At 35.8% G+C, this 17062-nt stretch overlaps 5 protein-coding genes and 1 non-coding gene across 8 annotated transcripts; 3 read left to right on the plus strand and 3 right to left on the minus strand.

The window, feature by feature from the left end:
• The first annotated feature begins 63 nt into the window (after nucleotides 1-63).
• LOC121798030 (ubiquinone biosynthesis protein COQ4 homolog, mitochondrial-like) lies at nucleotides 64-2211 on the plus strand. The gene is made up of 3 exons (XM_042196850.1): nucleotides 64-220; nucleotides 650-836; nucleotides 1473-2211. The coding sequence occupies exons 2-3, from the start codon at nucleotides 654-656 to the stop codon at nucleotides 1974-1976; spliced, it is 687 nt and encodes a 228-aa protein (XP_042052784.1). The 5' UTR covers nucleotides 64-220; nucleotides 650-653; the 3' UTR covers nucleotides 1977-2211.
• Nucleotides 2194-4037, minus strand: LOC121798032 (protein SPIRAL1-like 1). 2 transcript variants are annotated; one of them, XM_042196852.1, is made up of 3 exons: nucleotides 3873-4037; nucleotides 3010-3283; nucleotides 2194-2642 (listed from the first exon to the last, which is right to left on the minus strand). In XM_042196852.1, exons 2-3 carry the CDS (start codon nucleotides 3268-3270, stop codon nucleotides 2559-2561), a joined length of 345 nt encoding a protein of 114 aa, XP_042052786.1. In that variant the 5' UTR covers nucleotides 3271-3283; nucleotides 3873-4037; the 3' UTR covers nucleotides 2194-2558. The 2 variants fall into 2 exon arrangements, with proteins under 2 accessions (XP_042052786.1, XP_042052785.1); XM_042196851.1 differs by having other exon boundaries at nucleotides 3861-4037.
• Nucleotides 4038-6035: 1998 nt separating this feature from the next.
• LOC121798029 (UDP-glucuronic acid decarboxylase 6) lies at nucleotides 6036-9560 on the plus strand. 2 transcript variants are annotated; one of them, XM_042196849.1, is made up of 13 exons: nucleotides 6036-6188; nucleotides 7053-7181; nucleotides 7419-7505; nucleotides 7590-7677; nucleotides 7759-7850; nucleotides 7933-7997; nucleotides 8089-8177; nucleotides 8279-8356; nucleotides 8463-8556; nucleotides 8668-8734; nucleotides 8819-8882; nucleotides 8985-9025; nucleotides 9162-9560. In XM_042196849.1, exons 2-13 carry the CDS (start codon nucleotides 7092-7094, stop codon nucleotides 9345-9347), a joined length of 1041 nt encoding a protein of 346 aa, XP_042052783.1. In that variant the 5' UTR covers nucleotides 6036-6188; nucleotides 7053-7091; the 3' UTR covers nucleotides 9348-9560. The 2 variants fall into 2 exon arrangements, with proteins under 2 accessions (XP_042052783.1, XP_042052782.1); XM_042196848.1 differs by lacking the exon at nucleotides 6036-6188 and adding an exon at nucleotides 6337-6486.
• LOC121798028 (putative methylesterase 11, chloroplastic) lies at nucleotides 9512-11649 on the minus strand. The gene is made up of 5 exons (XM_042196847.1): nucleotides 11165-11649; nucleotides 10473-10715; nucleotides 10253-10396; nucleotides 10040-10171; nucleotides 9512-9931 (listed from the first exon to the last, which is right to left on the minus strand). Exons 1-5 carry the CDS (start codon nucleotides 11537-11539, stop codon nucleotides 9635-9637), a joined length of 1191 nt encoding a protein of 396 aa, XP_042052781.1. The 5' UTR covers nucleotides 11540-11649; the 3' UTR covers nucleotides 9512-9634.
• A 718-nt stretch (nucleotides 11650-12367) lies between these two features.
• LOC121801535 (cell division control protein 48 homolog B-like) lies at nucleotides 12368-15602 on the minus strand. Its single transcript, XM_042201041.1, has 12 exons — nucleotides 15446-15602; nucleotides 15315-15359; nucleotides 15168-15223; nucleotides 14754-14903; nucleotides 14505-14612; nucleotides 14316-14415; nucleotides 13908-14192; nucleotides 13658-13827; nucleotides 13398-13526; nucleotides 13214-13301; nucleotides 13042-13119; nucleotides 12368-12913 (listed from the first exon to the last, which is right to left on the minus strand). Exons 1-12 carry the CDS (start codon nucleotides 15590-15592, stop codon nucleotides 12455-12457), a joined length of 1815 nt encoding a protein of 604 aa, XP_042056975.1. The 5' UTR covers nucleotides 15593-15602; the 3' UTR covers nucleotides 12368-12454.
• Nucleotides 15603-16605: 1003 nt separating this feature from the next.
• TRNAT-CGU lies at nucleotides 16606-16677 on the plus strand. The gene has a single exon. It is a non-coding gene; the product is annotated as a tRNA-Thr (tRNA).
• The last annotated feature ends 385 nt before the right edge of the window (nucleotides 16678-17062 follow it).

A 17062-nucleotide genomic window follows, 5' to 3' on the forward strand; every position in this document is an offset into this window, starting at 1 on the left:
TTAAATTATTTGCATTGCAGAATTAGCACTTAATTAGTGTAAAAATTTAGAACAGAACAGTATTTAAAGAAGTAGAAAGGATCGAAAGAGAAAACTCAGTAAAACGGGTGTCCTCACTTCACTTCACAGCAGTTGTCGCCGGTGACATCCGCCGCCTTCAATCCGACGATCACCGCCCATCAACCCCACAGCCGACCTCTGATCCCTCTTCATCTTTCAGGTCAGCTGTTCTTGTTTTACTCAAATGGTCAAATTTAGGGCTCGAATATTTTTACCTCAAATTGAAATTAGGGCTCGAATTTCATCCGTTTCTGCTATTGAATTAGGAGCTCGGGTTTATGCTGTATTAGGGTTCAAATTACTGAATACACGGAATAGGGGGACTCAATCAATTTGATTCAATTTATTTTTCTGCGGATTGTTGCTGATTGCAGAAAGACATCGCACATGTGGCTCGATTTTTTTCTTTCTTTCTGATTATGATTGAATAGTCTGTCACTTTGTGTGGCGGGTTTCCTAATTAATTGGTGCATCGCATTCATGCTCTAAGCGCGAACCCTTTTAATTGGTGCATTAGCATATGTTTTATTTGCGGTTGTTTGGACGTTTCATTTGTGCTTGAGTTTGATGAAGCTATTTGATTTAGCAGGGATATGATGACAGGTGGCCGAGTTAAACTGAAGGGATGGCAGCAGGCTGCTGTGGCAGTTGGATCCGCTGTTGGAGCGTTGTTGGATCCACGAAGAGCTGATTTGATAGCTGCTCTTGGGGAGACGACTGGAAAACCTGCATTTGAAAGGGTTCTTGAGAGAATGAAGAGGAGTCCAGAAGGCAGGGTGTGCATTTCATTCATTGCGACATGGCTACTATTTAAAAAAAACCGTGATATTTACTCAAACTTTTGCATTGTGTCCCAAATGGCTTCCTTTGACGTACAGAGTGTACATGTGTGGCTCGTTGTACTTTTCCTCTTGTTAGATCAGATTGTTTAAAAGTGATATAAGTGGCAAACTGTTTTTGCCTCATCTACAGGTTCATATAAGCTGGAATCACTCTTACTAGGCTAATATTGTAGAGTTTTCAGGGATAAAGCTGTGTGAAGTATACCTTGATCTTTCTGCAATCTCAGTTTTAAATATGGCTGGATCTTATTTCAATATGATACGGAATGTTGGAAATCTGGATATGAGTTCAATGGATTTGTACGTACCTGGACTGACCACTGAGTTAAGTAGCATTACCTAGATAGAGATGGTTGTAGAAACTTTTAGTTGCTAGAGCAAGACTCTGTTGGCGGATTTGATTAGACATCATGTATCAAATGGGATGCGTGAAAATACCCTTTTCCTTGGCTTTTAGATGTTTTAAGATTTATCCTTGACTTTTAGGTGCAAGTAATTTGTTGGTTTCCTCAACTAAAGTCTTCTTATTGTCTTAGTTAATGAATAAGCTTTACCTGATCTCCTCCACAGGCTGTACTACTGGAGCGCCCTCGTGTCATCTCTGCTAACGTAGGGCATGCATGGGACCTTCCACCAAACACATTTGGTGCTGCATATGCTAAGTTTATGGGATCCAGAAATTTCTCTCCTGATGACAGGCCACCTGTCAGGTTCATGGAAACAGAAGAATTAGCGTATGTTGCAGCACGCGCTCGTGAAGTGCACGACTTCTGGCACACCCTGTTTGACCTGCCTACCAATTTGATTGGCGAATCGGCACTAAAGGTCATAGAATTTGAGCAGATGCTTCTCCCCATGTGTGCCCTATCTGTTGCAGGGGGTACTGCTCGATTCAGCCATAGTCAGAGGAATTTGTTCTACCAGCATTACTTCCCTTGGGCTCTCCGGGCAGGCGTGAAATGCACTGATCTGATGTGTCTGTATTATGAGCGCCATTTTGATGAGGACTTGGAAGATGTTCGTCGGAGATGGGGAATCATTCCCGCTCCTTCTCCCCCACTACGTGCAGCTTGAAATCAACATGTGGTGCATCTTACCACCAGAGTTCTTTACCGTTTAAGAACAAGTCAGATAGCTTTTCTTTTTTAACAAAGTTAGTATCATTTCTGATTTTGTAATCATAATTATGTGTTAATAGCTTCTTTTGTTATAGGATATGGTTTTGGGGAGTTTATTTTCAGGCAGCAAAGGGTAATATTACCTGTCTAAGAATAAAAATGACAAATGAAAATGTCATGAGCACACAAAAGTACAATAGAAAAATATTGTTTAGTTGTTTTACAGAGTACGCCATTATGAGAGTTGCTTATTATGCATCAAACACAACAAAGATCTCTCGGTTTCACACTTCAAATTTACCAACGAATTCATATCTGTCTGTAACAAAACAATCGACAAATCTTGCAGCAGAGACACATTACCATAATCTGCTGCTACATTTACAAACAAATAACCCAGAACCTCGAACTCCAACTCGAACAGAAACATCTCACAAGGCTTGCAGCAAAGGTGCAAAATATCATATTGCTGCTTCTTTTTACAAATAATATCTCTAAACACACTTGGTGATCCCAGCCACAGAGCTGGGGTCATTGCTTAGTTGCTGCTGCCGCCACCAAAAAGGTAACCCAAAGAAGAGCCTCCTCCTGGAGCAGCATGAACCTTAGTTGATGGTCGATCCTGAGACAAAACAAAGTTGTAACTTGTAATCACACAGAATACTAAGAATTGAATGCAAAATGATACAAGAAAGATGACAAGTTGCTGTCACCAATCACTAGACTAAGTCTATTTAAGGAGACATACAACTCTCATATATCAGAAAAAGAACAGTTTGAATTCATCCTTCATGTGAGAACTAAATTTTAGTTGATCTTTCTTTAACAAAAAGGAAATGTCAAAATAACATATCATATTTTAAGAGAACACATCATAATCCAACCAAGATAACAGAAGAAATCAGTAACTTCGTAATGTCAAAATACAACAATCAAGTAACTTCATCAAAATCTACCAAGCACAGAATCTTGTTTCACCAGAGACGTACCGTGATAAAATTGCAGGTACTCTGACCATCTGCTCTAACATAGTTGTTCGTGGTGCTACTATGAATCCCTGCAGGAATCTGCTTGCTAACGTCTACTGGCTGAGGACCGGCATTAGGCTTTGGTGAAGGCTCTTTACTAGCAACCCTACTCTCACTCGGTGCAGCTTGTGCTTTCTCCGCTGCTGGTTTTGGAGCCTCACCGCTACCAAACAAGTAGCCCAACGAGCTCTGCCCTCCACCACTGCTAACTCCACGACCCATATCTCCTATTCGCCTAAGATCAATAAAAAGTTACCAACTTAATCTGGGCAATGCAGATGGAAGTGACCATTAGAACCTGATCAACACTAAATTCTGTATATGTCTATGCAGAAATCCAAAAGATGCCTGATTTCAACTATGTAGAGAATCAAATTTCCTCCAACTATAATTATCTAAAAAAGGTTATCAACTTTCAGTTTCTGAAACAAACATTTTGGCTTCAATCTATGGCTGCAAGAAACCAATGATCCATAATTAATGATCCATTGAAGCTCCAACACAAATTCCTAACCGTCCCTGTTCAAACATCAGTGTTAACCTAATAGGAAAATGGAAGAGCAGCAACTATCAACATCAATAATCATGTAGAACTGAATTATTCTTCATGAATTGAAATAATTGCATCAGCCATAATTGCAATCACAATTCCCTAATTATGATGCATAAATCATCTCAACCCTATAACCCTCCACCAAAAAAGATCATAGCCAACAAATCAAATCAACACCTCTGTATACAATTGAGCAAACAATTCATAATCATATTACGCATGTGAAGTGAAGTGAAATGAGTTGGATTCAAGACCATACTTTTCTAATTACCTTCACTTTTTGTTGATCAGATCTACACTATGGAGCCATGAAAAGTTATTATGGAGCACGAGATTACTTCTCCCAGTCATTTATTAAATCTTCCAGGTGAGCGAGCAGTATAGAATTCGAAATTTAGCGAAATGAAAGCCAATGAGTGATAGCGCGCGAGTGGAGCTAGCAGTTTCGGATTGGCTATAACTTTTTTTCTCTGGAGGCCCCAAAATGCAAATACATATATGAGGGGATATGATTTTATTTAGAGATCCCTCGACTATGTGAAAATAACAAAATTCGCTGCAAAATAAATCGATTGACTCATAACCGAGACTATTTTTTATAGACAATTATACATAAACGTAAAATATCGTCTCAAATTGAATTCAAACCCGAGACATTTAGCTCCACACATTGTCACACTAATCTAAACCCTCTTTGTTAGCTACTAATATTATCCATTTATTTTTATAAACCCTAACTATAATGACTTAAACTTTTAAAATTTAAGTTCAAATAAATTTTTAAATAAATGAACTGACTATACAAACGGGGATTTCATTAATTTTAAATATACTTTTTTCGTCTCATAAAAATAGACATTTTTGGAATGATACATTATAATAAAACATATTGTAGTATAATAAATACTTGGTAATTATATAAAAACACTAAAAAAAAATAAATATCGTATACAATTGTAGCTCTTCTTCCCAGTTCGATATGCCATGGATCTATTATTTATACTCGTTTGTTCGCTATATTAAGCATAGCTATTACTTTAGCAGATTCTAGGTGTATATACCCAATAAAATGTTTTTTTAATAAATGAAAAGGATAAAAGAGCTATTAACTTTTGTAATTGAAGATATGCCGTTTTGTGAATGAAGGATTTTTAATTACTTTTATTTAGCATTGTGATTTTATGTCATACATCATGATCTTCAGTACGTAGTAAATTTTATATCTTGATAGAATGATATTTATAGGGGAGATCAGTTTTATATTTCAATAAAAATGTATGATAAGTTCTTAATTTAAGATTTTTATTTTTGGTAGAAATTTAAGATTCATTAAATATAGACTATATATACTATATACTATATACTATATAGATATACGTACTTTAATCAGACTTGAGATATGCAGGTTAGTTGTTCCATAAAACTTCAATTATTCAATGATATTCTCGATTAAATGTGACATAAATGAAAAATGACCGAATCTCTTATTTACATACACAAATAATTATATTAACATACACAAATAATTACAAATTGTGTAGCGCACTTTGTATTTTTACCAAAAGTGTCAAAAGATGATGCATGCTTCAACCTAATTACTTTCATAATATAATAAAATATGATGAGGACCTCTCACCAAATTCAGTTATATTTTACTAAGCTAATCACCTACAAACCTTACTTCATACTTATATAATGTTTTTATATAAAATGAATAAAACGTTTTGTTTTTTGTATATACTCCATATAAATATATTCACTAGTATTTTATGGGAATCAAATATATAAATATCTCTTCATTATATGTTGATGTGGATAAGAAAGTAAACCTAATCCACTATGACCATAAGGCTAATCCACTCCACTTATATATAAATATCAAATCCTCCATATTCATATTGTTCTTTTAAAATGCTATCCATGACCACGAAGCTCTAAGCAATTAGTCAACTAACTCATAGTTTAAAGTTTAAACGTAATTATTAAGTAAAATACTAAAAAAAATGAAAGCGAAAAGAAAGTAAGAAACACACCAATTAGCAACACAAAGGTTATAGTCTATAACGTGGGTCGATAATAAATTTTACAATTCACTTATTTCTCAAATTAACAATTTACAAATATAACGAACAATTACAAATATGTGAAAATATATAATATGGGTAATAAAAGGAGAAATTCACTTTAAAATCAAGTAACAAAATAGTACTAGTATCTTTTAATCCATTACAAATTAATCCATTTCGAATCAAATCATCGCTATCATTATGAGATTTACTGCCATGTTCAAAATATTTGATTTTCCTCTTTTTCTCTAGGTATGAGAATTTAAAGTATTTAAGAACTCTTAAATATTTCATCAATATCAAGAAATCAACTATATGAAGAAATAAAAGCCCACATAACTCGGACGAAGTGATAACAACTTTTTAAATAGGGGATTATCAAGAATATTTAAAGTCTTAAAGAGAAAGAAAGGACAATTAGAGCAGATTTTTTTTGTAGTTTATTACTACCATTTTGGTTGATTTTTTTAAAAAAGAAGCTGCTGCCTCTGGTTTTGTTCTGGTGTAGAGTGACCTTGAAGGTACGCTGAAAAAAATTAATATTGCTTAAAATCATAATATTTGGTGTAATTTTGCTTCACTTTCAAGATTTCCCCCTCTCTCTTGTTGGTACGTTTGGTATAGAATAATGATGAAGCATGCTCTTTTTCTGGTTCAGGAGTCCCCTTGATTTAATTTTTTTATTGAATGAATTAAATATACGTCCTTGGTTTGTTTAGCAAATTTGTGGGTTTCAAATTGTTCAGTATATAAAGGTGAAGTTTTTGCTGTGAGAGAGTGTGCAAGTTCCACTCATAAAATACTTACAGCAATTACTAGGTGATCACCTCTTGATTTTGTTCAAAGATTCTTCCTTTTTAAGTTTTTTTCCTTGTTAGTTCTTGATTTAGTGTATGCTTTGATGAATAATGTGAAGCTGATTTGTTTGTTTATGGATTTGATTGAAGGCCGGTTCATTTATTTTTTGTTTTAAATGCAGGCTGATTTGATTCTGTTTAGAGATTAGACTCTTGTTTGCCACAAATATTGGATTTTGAGAATGTTTAATTTGCTAGTATTTATGTAGACTAGTTTCCTCTTACATAGTTTTAATGTTGGTGAGTGAAGTAGTTCTGACATGAGATTATGTTTTATTACATGTGTTGTGTTTTTTCAAGTGTTTACTTTTGATCTGGTCTTGATCTGCTGTTATTTGTTTTTTTCCAGTTATGATAGTTTCTGTTTATGAGTGATTGGATGATTATAGTGTGGTACATCTGCACCAGAATATAAGAATTTTGAATTAGATTGTTACTAGTATGTTTTTATTTAGTTCCTATTTCAGTGTCTCAGTTTAAACATTCATATATTTTGGATATTTGGTGATTGTTGTTTTATGTACATAGATTTGGCCTTTGAGTTTTAATTGAAGAAGGCACCTCGTAATGGCTAATCAAGTATCGAACGGAAGCAACCATGTGTCCACCAAGCCACCTCCCGAGCCTTCGCCTTTGAGAAAAGCCAAATTTTTCCAGGTAGTCTACGAACGGTGTTTAATGTGGCTATGCGTTTTCGTCTCTCAGGCTTTGCAATGTGTTATTTATAAAAAAAAATACACTGTCTGAACTGATAAATCTGTTTGGACTTGCTGTTGTTATGATCATTACGAATTTAATATTCAAGATTTTTTCTAAATCTTCTATTACCACTTAAGAATTGTTCCTGTAATCACTTTCGTTTTCAGTTTCACATAATTAGAACATTATTGGCAGGCAAACATGAGAATTTTGGTTACTGGTGGAGCTGGATTCATTGGCTCTCACTTGGTCGACAAGCTGATGCAGAATGAGAAAAACGAAGTAAGCATTTCTTTCTTACAAAATACATAGCTTGTGTGTTTGTATGCATATGTGAACCAAGTTCGTTTGTGGGGTTTTGGTTAGGTAATTGTTGTGGACAACTATTTCACTGGATCGAAGGACAACCTAAAGCAATGGATTGGCCACCCGCGATTTGAGCTTATTCGACATGGTGCGCATTTTCTTCTTACATTTTCGCCTTTTATTTGGTTTTCCTCTTCTGGTTTTAAGTCCATTAATTTCTTTGTTGCAGATGTCACGGAGCCTTTACTAGTTGAAGTTGATCAGATTTACCATCTCGCCTGCCCAGCTTCCCCGATTTTCTACAAATACAATCCTGTCAAGGTAAGTGTCACAGAAGAAGCATATAAATAGTTCACCAACAAAGATGCATCGATTGTTGATATTTGAAATTTTTATTTAACAGACGATAAAGACTAATGTGATTGGAACACTAAACATGTTGGGGCTTGCCAAGCGTGTGGGAGCAAGGTTCGACAAGACTCGTTCACATTTTGTTTTAATTCCAGACAGTTTCTCTTGAACGAAGAAACTTCATTTATCCTGCATTCATTTTGTGTAGAATTTTGTTGACCTCGACATCAGAGGTTTATGGTGATCCACTGGTGCACCCTCAGACCGAAGACTATTGGGGCAACGTGAACCCTATAGGTACTTATGTGGTGATGAACCGTCATGTGTTTACAGTGAGGCATTTGGAATGAGACGAATGCTGATTTTGCCGTTTTCATATCTCTATTCTGTAATTGCAGGTGTTAGAAGTTGTTATGATGAGGGGAAAAGAGTAGCAGAAACTCTAATGTTTGATTATCACAGACAGCATGGAATTGGTATTTTCCTCTCTCGCTTTGAGTACCATGTAATTTGTCCAAAATGATGTTAAATGCAACAACTTCATGTATTCCTAACCACCATGAAATGTTGATTTTGCAATAGAGATACGGATTGCAAGGATCTTCAACACTTACGGACCCCGAATGAACATTGATGATGGTCGCGTTGTGAGCAATTTCATAGCTCAAGCAATACGGTAATAATTATATCTTATGAATCTCGGTTGCTTGTCTAATCCCGATTCTCTTCTTGTGTTTGTATGTGTTTAAGATGAGAGATTAACTTTCTGAAATGTTGTTGTGTCCAGTGATGAACCTTTGACAGTTCAGTTACCAGGAACTCAGACAAGAAGCTTTTGTTATGTTTCTGATATGGTATTTGAGAATCATGTTCTTATGCAATCGAAAGTGTATCATATAATCCTTTTTTATCTCATTCTATTTGCTTTTTTTGGTTAGGTCGATGGTCTTATCAGACTGATGGAAGGAAACAACACCGGGCCAATCAACATCGGCAATCCAGGTACACAAAATTCTGACATGATTACATTAGACCACGATGGTTTTTTTTTGGTATCATCAGATAAGTATTATTTTAAATGCTAACCAAGAGCATCATTTTCAGGTGAATTCACAATGACTGAGCTCGCGGAGACTGTGAAGGAGGTAAAGTTTTCGACTTTTGAAGCCATTTTAGATTACACACTTCAGAAATTTTAACTGTATAACTGTTTATGCCATAATTCAGCCTGATTTAGGTATTTTCTCAACTAATCTAACTGACATGAAAGTTGTGTTGCAGATGATCAATCCGAACGTGAAGATCATAACCGTTGACAACACTCCAGATGATCCTCGCCAGAGGAAGCCTAACATCACGAAGGCCAATGAGCTGTTGGGCTGGGAGCCGAAGATCAAGTTGCGCGATGGCATCCCTCTTATGGAAGAAGATTTCCGCAAGAGGCTTGAAATTCCGAGGAAGAAGTGATGAATGGAAAACCCTGTGAGAGACGTTTATATTCAGCTTCCATGCCTACCTTTTCAGTTGAATCTCTGTTTTGTTTGATTTGGTTTGCTCAAAATGTTGATTTTTTGAGGTGCTTAGCTATGAAACTCTTTACTGCTACAAATAACATAGTGTGACATCACATATTGTTGCATCAAAACATTTTCAATGAAATATTTTCTGTTCAATTCTCTAGTTTATTGTGAAAATAACATAGCAATGTGTGATAAAATCTAATTACAATGGAAGGCTGCTACAAAAAAGGTTTTCTAAGTCTCCTTCCCCTGTTTTACTTGTGGGGTGTTTGATATCTCTAACAGAAGCCTGAGCAATGCCTGAGGCTTTGAAAAAAAAGGCGAATGATCTGCGCCTTTTAGCTGGAAGACTTGCTTAGGCGGATCCGACTGTATCATCGCCTCCTGCAGTGGCTCAGGAATGGCGAAATCATAGTCTGTCTTGACATAAAATCTTGGGATAGAACCATATTTTTCTGCAGAAAGGCAGAGCTTCTCTGTCACTGGTGCAAACGGCACAGCCCTCATGGATACCGATGCCAATGCCACATCCTGCATAATATAAAAACACACACATAAATGTCTGTGATGAGAAGCAGAAGCCTTGAAATGGTTAATGCAATAGCAAGAAATGATTCAGAAATAATACGACGGGATTACCTTTGATGGAGTCTGGTTGAACAAGAAATCTTCGAGAAGGGATTTGTCATACTCCATGGCAGTTGGCAACTGTTTCTTCCCGTTCCCATATATGAACTTCTGAGCACATTGGTTCAGCTCAGTTAAGGATGCCTGCAGAACAAACTCGGATCAGCTAAAAAAGCTTCAAAAAATGCATTGCTCGATTTGTGTAAAAGGCGACTATATGCCGACCTGTTTGGAGAAAACATCGAGGGCGCTATGGCCATTGCTGAGCATAGTTGCAGCAACAAACACAGCTCTTGAAACCTTGCTAGGATTCATCTCCATTGCATAAGACATACAAACTCCACCTACATCATGTCCCACCAAAATCACCTGCATTTTCGATCATTATCATCACCATCGTTGAAGAATCACAGCATGATATCAAATCCAAGAAACACAGCAATACCTCTTTGTCATCAGCAAGATTTGCTAGGAAATCAATGAGAGGTTTGGCATATTGAGCTATAGTTTTAATAGAAGTAATGTCACAAAAGTTAGCACCAGAGCCAGTGAGGTCTATGGCATCAACTTCACAATTGGCTTCTTTCAAAAGGGCTATGATTTTGTACCAACACCATGCCCCAAAACCTCCACCATGAACCAGTACAAAATGCTGCTTCTTCTCTTTACCATCATTTCTTGCAGCATCCTGAAATTATTGGAATAATTGAAAATTACACAAAATAAAAGTATGTGCTAGTTCATGAATACATTACTTTTTTCTCTTTTATGGTTAAAGTCAATAGTCATATGGTCAAGATGTACCTGCAACTAAATAAATGGCCGTAAAAGGCAACTAAGAAAGTTATTGACATTAATTTATGATGCTACTAACTAGTTAGCCACAAGCCAAAATATGATATAGCTACACATTTTTTCTCCCTCAAAAGTCAATAAAATTTTATTTAATAAGTACTTCCATTAGTCTAGATTGAGTTATAGCTCTGCCTAAAAGTAAAATCTCATTGAACACGTCTCCTACTAAACTAATTCAATCTTTAAAAAAATCCAAGAAAATGTCAAACAAAGAAACTTCACTCTTTCAAATTCAAGAACAATAACTAGATTTAAAAAAAATATGAAAAAATGTGAAGAAACCTGGAGATTAGGGAGGTGCATAGAAGAGAGAGGGGTAGAGCTGGAGACAGAGCGAGAGCGCCTAGGAAGCTTCTTGGAAGAGGAAGAAGGAGGTGGATTCTTGGTCGAAACGGAGCGGTCCAACTGGAGGAGGAGATCACCTCCATTGTTTTGCAAGTGATGGTGGTAGAGCATGGAAGCAATCTGAGCTTGCTGCTTAATATAGGATTCATCTAAGACGTTCGAGGCTTTCATGGTCGGAGGAGAAGAAGACGATGTGGCCGATTTTCTTGATCTTGTGTGGGGGGCTGAGGGGGAAATCCATGGAGGGTGAAGCTCCTTTGGTGGAGATTTGGACACTGTTGAGGGAGAGAAGCATGCAAGAGAGTTTCCCATGTTTGTTTCTTCTCTCTCTTGTTTATTGCATGAGAGTGGGAGATGCTAACAAATGAAATAAAAATGTGTTTTTGGACATCAATTTATAATCTTTGAGTTTGGACAGCACCTCTCTCTCTCTCTCTGTTGTATTGAAGATGAATGGACCACTTTATAAATTTGGAATTAGGTGGTGGATTGTGTTTATTTATAAAATGGTGGCTGTGGACAATATACAAAATTAAATGGAAGAGGCCATATCTGTAATATTTGGCATGCCCAATGAATTCCCACAGCTATAATACATGTGCCTGACTATGTTATTAATGATAGTATTAATACAAGTAACTATCATCTAAGGAAAAGAAAAAAGAAAAATAGGCATGACTATTCTTGTTTGAAAAATATGTGTTGAAAAAAATGTAAATCAGCAAAGTATCTGTTGACTTATATACATGCTGATTTATTTCTTAATACTTTTCCTGATTTGTTAATACATTGTTTAAGGCGAAAATACATATATTTGCCACAATAATAGTACCATTTTAATAACAAATATAAGTGCTAGTCTTTGCCATTATTGAACCAATTATAGAAATACATAGTTAGTACTAGTACTTGTTTCTTGTATATGTGTGCTATTATCGACCAAGTGATATAACAATTGAATACTAATTTCAAAATTGGCGTGAGCAATGGTGAAATAAAAAAAGAGTTTAGTACAAAAATAAAATAATATAGTTGAAGTAAGAAAAAAGCCAAACTTGACCATTACAGTCCAGAAAGGCAGCTTGTATAATAATGAAACGGCTGCAGTTCTCGATATTCAAATGAATAGTACATAAAGAGGATGATAAAGTGAAGCTTCCGAATTTCCAATATTTCCAAAAAAAAGTGAATAAATAATTTAGCTAGCAGAATAAATATAAAACATGTTCAAGTAGCTTGTTGCTCTCTAGAGGTAACAATATTTTTGAGACTATTATAAAAAACTATACTAACTACAGCAATTGCAGCAGGAATTGCAGCAAGCAATAGACTCTTGCTCCCTCTGCTTTGCTGCTTGTGCTCGGACTCAGATGCAGCAGAAAGTCTTACAGGTGGATTCTTTCGGAATGAGGCATAAGAATCCATGTCTTCTCGGCTAAGAGCTGGCCTCAGAGACCTCATCACGGCCTCAAAATGTCTGTTGCACACGTCTGTGGCGGATATGTCTTCCCTCAGAGCAACAATTCCTGCCTCTTTGCACAACCCCTCTAGCTCCGCTCCAGTGAACAGCTCAGTGTCTTCTGCTATTTCTCTGAGATCAACATCGTTGCCTATCTTCATCTTTCGTGTATGTACACGAAGGATCTCGTGCCTACCTTCTAAATCTGGTGGTGGTACGTAAAGTATCTGGTGCAACATGAAAACAACACGTAATCAAACACTAATCTAGGAAATAGGGACTAAAGTTGGAACTACTCATCCTATTTTGGAATTTTATTAAAAGCTAAATCTAGTGCAGCGCGTGGGAAACTTACTATATCAAAGCGCCCAGGACGCATAAGTGCAGCATCAATTGCATGGGGCCGATTGGTAGCAGCCAGAACAAGAATCCCCTGTAAAAAAACATACATATTAAGGGGGAGATGTTAGAAAACTTTTGCCTATAATCATGTCTAATTTACATAAGTAACGATCGCATCGGCTTACTTTAGCCTGCTCTAAACCATCCATTTCAGTCAACATAGTAGTCAGAAGTCTTTCCCCAACTGTTGAACTCCCACTTGAGCCTCCTCCTCTGCCATTGCAAATAAAAACGTAATGTATCAGGAAATAATATACTACTTTGCTGAAGTCCCATTGCTTTTCTTATCAAATAAACTATGGAAATCACCTCTTTGCAGCAACCACATCAGCCTCATCAAAAAATATTATACTTGGTGCAGCCAAACGAGCTTTCCTAAATGTATTACGCAACAAAGCTTCACCCTCGCCAACATACATGGAATATAGCTCTGCACCACTGATATAGAATATGATGAGGATAGGATTTATATGCGGCTTTAAGAACCTATATTGGCGAAATGTGACATGTTTTTTCCTCAGTTCTAAACCCATCTGGTCAGGAAAGAGTCTAGAAGAGCAAGGCCATACCTCAACGAGAAAAAAGAAGCTTGCGCAGCAGAAGCAGCAGCCTTAGCAAGGGTTGTTTTTGAGCACCCTGGAGGCCCGTGAAGAAGTATACCACGGACAGGTGATACCCCAAGCCTTGAAAATGTTGAAGAGTGTTTCAAGGGCCATTCAACTGCTTGCTGAAGCTTTTTCTGTTACAACGATGAAAAATATTACCAAATACAGCCAACACTTAGAGGCAAAGCAGTATTGCGATGAATAAGCTTCAAACCTTCACATCATTTAGCCCTCCAATGTCATCCCAGGAGACCTTCGGAATTTCCACAGTAACACCTCTAGTTATACTGGGGCCAACTACAGACTTAGCCTGCTTCCAGTCATCCATAGTAATACTAAACTTATCAGCATCTTGGTGTAGATTGGAAGATCTCTTCAGAGCAGACATGGCAGCCTCACGACATAAAGCTTCTAAATCGGCCCCAACATAACCATTACACGATGCAGCTATGCTGTCAAGGTTTACAGTTGTATCCAAAGGAAGCTTCTTCGTATAGAGCTGATAATTAAATAACCATCTTAGTACTAATTAGTCGTAGTACTAAATATAGGTGGATATAAAATGCAGAAAATAGAACAGAACAACTTTAAGATAAGTTCTAGCAGAGTCAACATATAATACCTTCAGTATTTGAATGCGTTCACTTTCACTGGGAGTGGAGACTTCAACCTCAGCATCAAAACGTCCTGAACGTCTCAGAGCAGGTTCAATTGAATCAACTCTAACCAGAAAATAAGTAAAACATATCAATTCAACTGAAGACATGGTAACACAAAACTGCAAACTAGACAAGAGATCTCCTAGAAGTACCTATTAGTCGATGCAACAACCAGAACATGCAATCCAGACGCCAACAAAGATTTGTTTTTGTCCATCAACAAGGAGAGCTGAGTAGCTATACGAATATCTTGTTCCCTCCTGAAAGTAAGGATACAGTGCCACAGAGAGTTACTTTTCACTAATTGCAGCTGTTAACGAAACTAAACAATAATTTCTTAGCAACTCTAGCATCCAGTTAAATAGTAAGGAGTTTCTTAACCAGATTATAATCAGGGGTACCTCGAGTCTCGACGAGGGCAAAGTGCATCTATTTCATCAATGAAGATAACTGAAGGTTTTCCAGATTTTGCATGATATGCCGCTTCATCAAAAGCCTCACGCAAAACTTTTTCACTTTCTCCAGCATGTGATTTATGAACAGAATGCGGACTGGAAGATAATGCAAACAAAAAAATTTGTACACCCTTAAAACGTGGACCATTTCATCAGAAAGCATTCGAAATAATAACCACTCTTACTAGTTTGCTAACATAATCAGTTCTCATAAAGAATTTGAAATAATAAATCCAAAAGAATTAACCGGATTCCAATTTAGTTCTCATTTTCACCAAGCCAGTAAAAGCATAAATAATCCAACAAACAAGGAAACAAAATGGCCACAACACTTCACACTCATAATGAAACAAAAATTACCTAATAACGCTCAAATGCGCATCACATTCGCGAACGACGGCCCGAACCAAGCTTGTCTATAAATCCCAATTTTCGTCAATTAATCAAAAGGTAAATCTTTTACTTACTTATAAACAGCACCGGAAAAGCAACAAAAAAACTACAAACCTTCCCCGTGCCCGGTGGGCCGTAGAGCAGCAAACCACGAGGCCACTGCAAAATCGGGGAGATAAGCCTACATTAATTAACCAACACTGATTTCTTCATAGATTTATCGAGACGGAGAAAGAGAGTTGAACTTTTAAGCCGAGTGATTTGGATTCGCGAGAGTAGAGTATAGGATAGGAGATGAGCTCCCTAAGCGCTTGTAAAGCTTCAGAATTTCCGGCGATAGCCTCCTCCGCCTTCCACGCGGCGGCGCCGCTACTTTTGCTTTGAACAGCCATGGAATTGTAAATTTTGTACTCGCAGTTTATTTATAGCTTATTTTTCACACCCGCCAGTCTACCTAGTCGCTAATTGTGGAGCAACGCTTTTTCCTTTTTCATTCTCTCTTTTATCTCCATATATTTTTTTTCCAAAAAAAACATTATTATTAGAAACAAATTGCCATTTAAATTGTAACTTTTGATTATTTTTTATAAAAGTATAGTTAATTAAATTAATTTTTTCTTATTTTGCAATTATTCCATACAATTAAATTTTAAGAAAATTTGTAAAGAATTTTGTACTTTTCGTTATTATATCATCATCAATTACATAATAATCATAAAAAATCTATTATTATAAAAAACAATGTTAAATTTATTTAGCAATTAACCAAAAATTATGATTGAAATAATAAATTTTATCAAAATTTAAATTATATGGAACAATTGAGAAATATGCAAAAATTATGATTTTATTCACTACTTTTATATATTATGGAATTGATCATAAGTAAACTAAAAATTATGATTTAAATAATAATTTTTCTTTTTATTAGTATTACTAATTATATAATTTTCATGACAATTGAGATATTTTTTATATGAATTAAGAAAATGGTATTTAGTAAGTTAAAAAATTATCGAATAAAATATATAATGTAAAAGAGATTAAAAGTGATCATTTTGTCAAAAATATCTTACTCTATAAATAATTACTCCCTCCGTCCCGGATAATTTGTCTGATTTTTCCATTTCGGTCCGCCCCACATAATTTGTCTCATTTCACTTTTACCATTTTTAGTAGTGGACCTCATATTCCACTAACTCATTCCTACTCACATTTTACTATAAAACTAATATATAAAAGTAGGACCCACATTGCACTAACTTTTTCAACTCATTTTTCATTATATTTCTTAAAACCCGTGTCCGGTTAAAGTGAGACGAATTATCCGAGGACGGAGGGAGTACTAATTTAATTTGAGAAAGTCGTATAAAATCATATCCGATTTAATGCTTTATCAGAAATTGCCTCCGTAGCATAGTGGTAGTGCGTTCGCTTCGTAAGCGAAAGGTCGCGAGTTCGATCCTCGCCGGGGGCTAGATGTTTTATATTTATTTTAAATATTATTGTATTTAATAAAAAATAAACAAATATATTATAATAATATTAATGCGAGTGCTAGTTTTTTTTTAAAGAGTAAAAAAGTTTCAGTAAAAAGTAGACTAAAGGCTCATTTTTGTCCTTAACATATTGCGATTTTACGATTTTGGTCCAAAACATTATCTTTTGAATTATTCGGTCTCTCACAAATAAAAACAGGTCACATTTGGTCCGAATTTGACGGAATTGTTAAATATTAACATTCAACGTGGATTTACCCGATTTTGACCCGATTAATCATTTTTAATTAATTCAAAAATGATAATAATTATTATAAATAAAAAACTTTTATATTATAAATAAAAATATAAACATGCCGCCAA

The sequence above is a fragment of the Salvia splendens genome, chromosome 4 (genome assembly GCF_004379255.2).
Source record: "Salvia splendens isolate huo1 chromosome 4, SspV2, whole genome shotgun sequence".
NCBI classification, from domain to species: domain Eukaryota; kingdom Viridiplantae; phylum Streptophyta; class Magnoliopsida; order Lamiales; family Lamiaceae; genus Salvia; species Salvia splendens.

Excerpts from the sequence above, each read along its gene's own strand:
- LOC121801535 (XM_042201041.1), bottom strand. The coding sequence starts at position 15,592 with ATGGCTGTTCAAAGCAAAAGTAGCGGCGCCGCCGCGTGGAAGGCGGAG. Across the intron at positions 14,904-15,167 it reads GCGCATTTGAGCGTTATTAG|TCCGCATTCTGTTCATAAAT; the intron begins GTAATTTTTGTT and ends ATTATCTTCCAG. Across the intron at positions 13,302-13,397 it reads GATGTGGTTGCTGCAAAGAG|AGGAGGAGGCTCAAGTGGGA; the intron begins GTGATTTCCATA and ends TTGCAATGGCAG.
- LOC121798030 (XM_042196850.1), top strand. The coding sequence starts at position 654 with ATGATGACAGGTGGCCGAGTTAAACTGAAGGGATGGCAGCAGGCTGCT. Across the intron at positions 837-1,472 it reads AGAGGAGTCCAGAAGGCAGG|GCTGTACTACTGGAGCGCCC; the intron begins GTGTGCATTTCA and ends TCTCCTCCACAG.
- LOC121798028 (XM_042196847.1), bottom strand. The coding sequence starts at position 11,539 with ATGGGAAACTCTCTTGCATGCTTCTCTCCCTCAACAGTGTCCAAATCT. Across the intron at positions 10,716-11,164 it reads TGCACCTCCCTAATCTCCAG|GATGCTGCAAGAAATGATGG; the intron begins GTTTCTTCACAT and ends CAATAATTTCAG. Across the intron at positions 10,397-10,472 it reads ATCTTGCTGATGACAAAGAG|GTGATTTTGGTGGGACATGA; the intron begins GTATTGCTGTGT and ends TCGAAAATGCAG.
- LOC121798029 (XM_042196849.1), top strand. The coding sequence starts at position 7,092 with ATGGCTAATCAAGTATCGAACGGAAGCAACCATGTGTCCACCAAGCCA. Across the intron at positions 7,998-8,088 it reads GCCAAGCGTGTGGGAGCAAG|AATTTTGTTGACCTCGACAT; the intron begins GTTCGACAAGAC and ends CATTTTGTGTAG. Across the intron at positions 8,735-8,818 it reads TTTGTTATGTTTCTGATATG|GTCGATGGTCTTATCAGACT; the intron begins GTATTTGAGAAT and ends TTTTTTGGTTAG.
- LOC121798032 (XM_042196852.1), bottom strand. The coding sequence starts at position 3,270 with ATGGGTCGTGGAGTTAGCAGTGGTGGAGGGCAGAGCTCGTTGGGCTAC. Across the intron at positions 2,643-3,009 it reads GTACCTGCAATTTTATCACG|GATCGACCATCAACTAAGGT; the intron begins GTACGTCTCTGG and ends GTTTTGTCTCAG.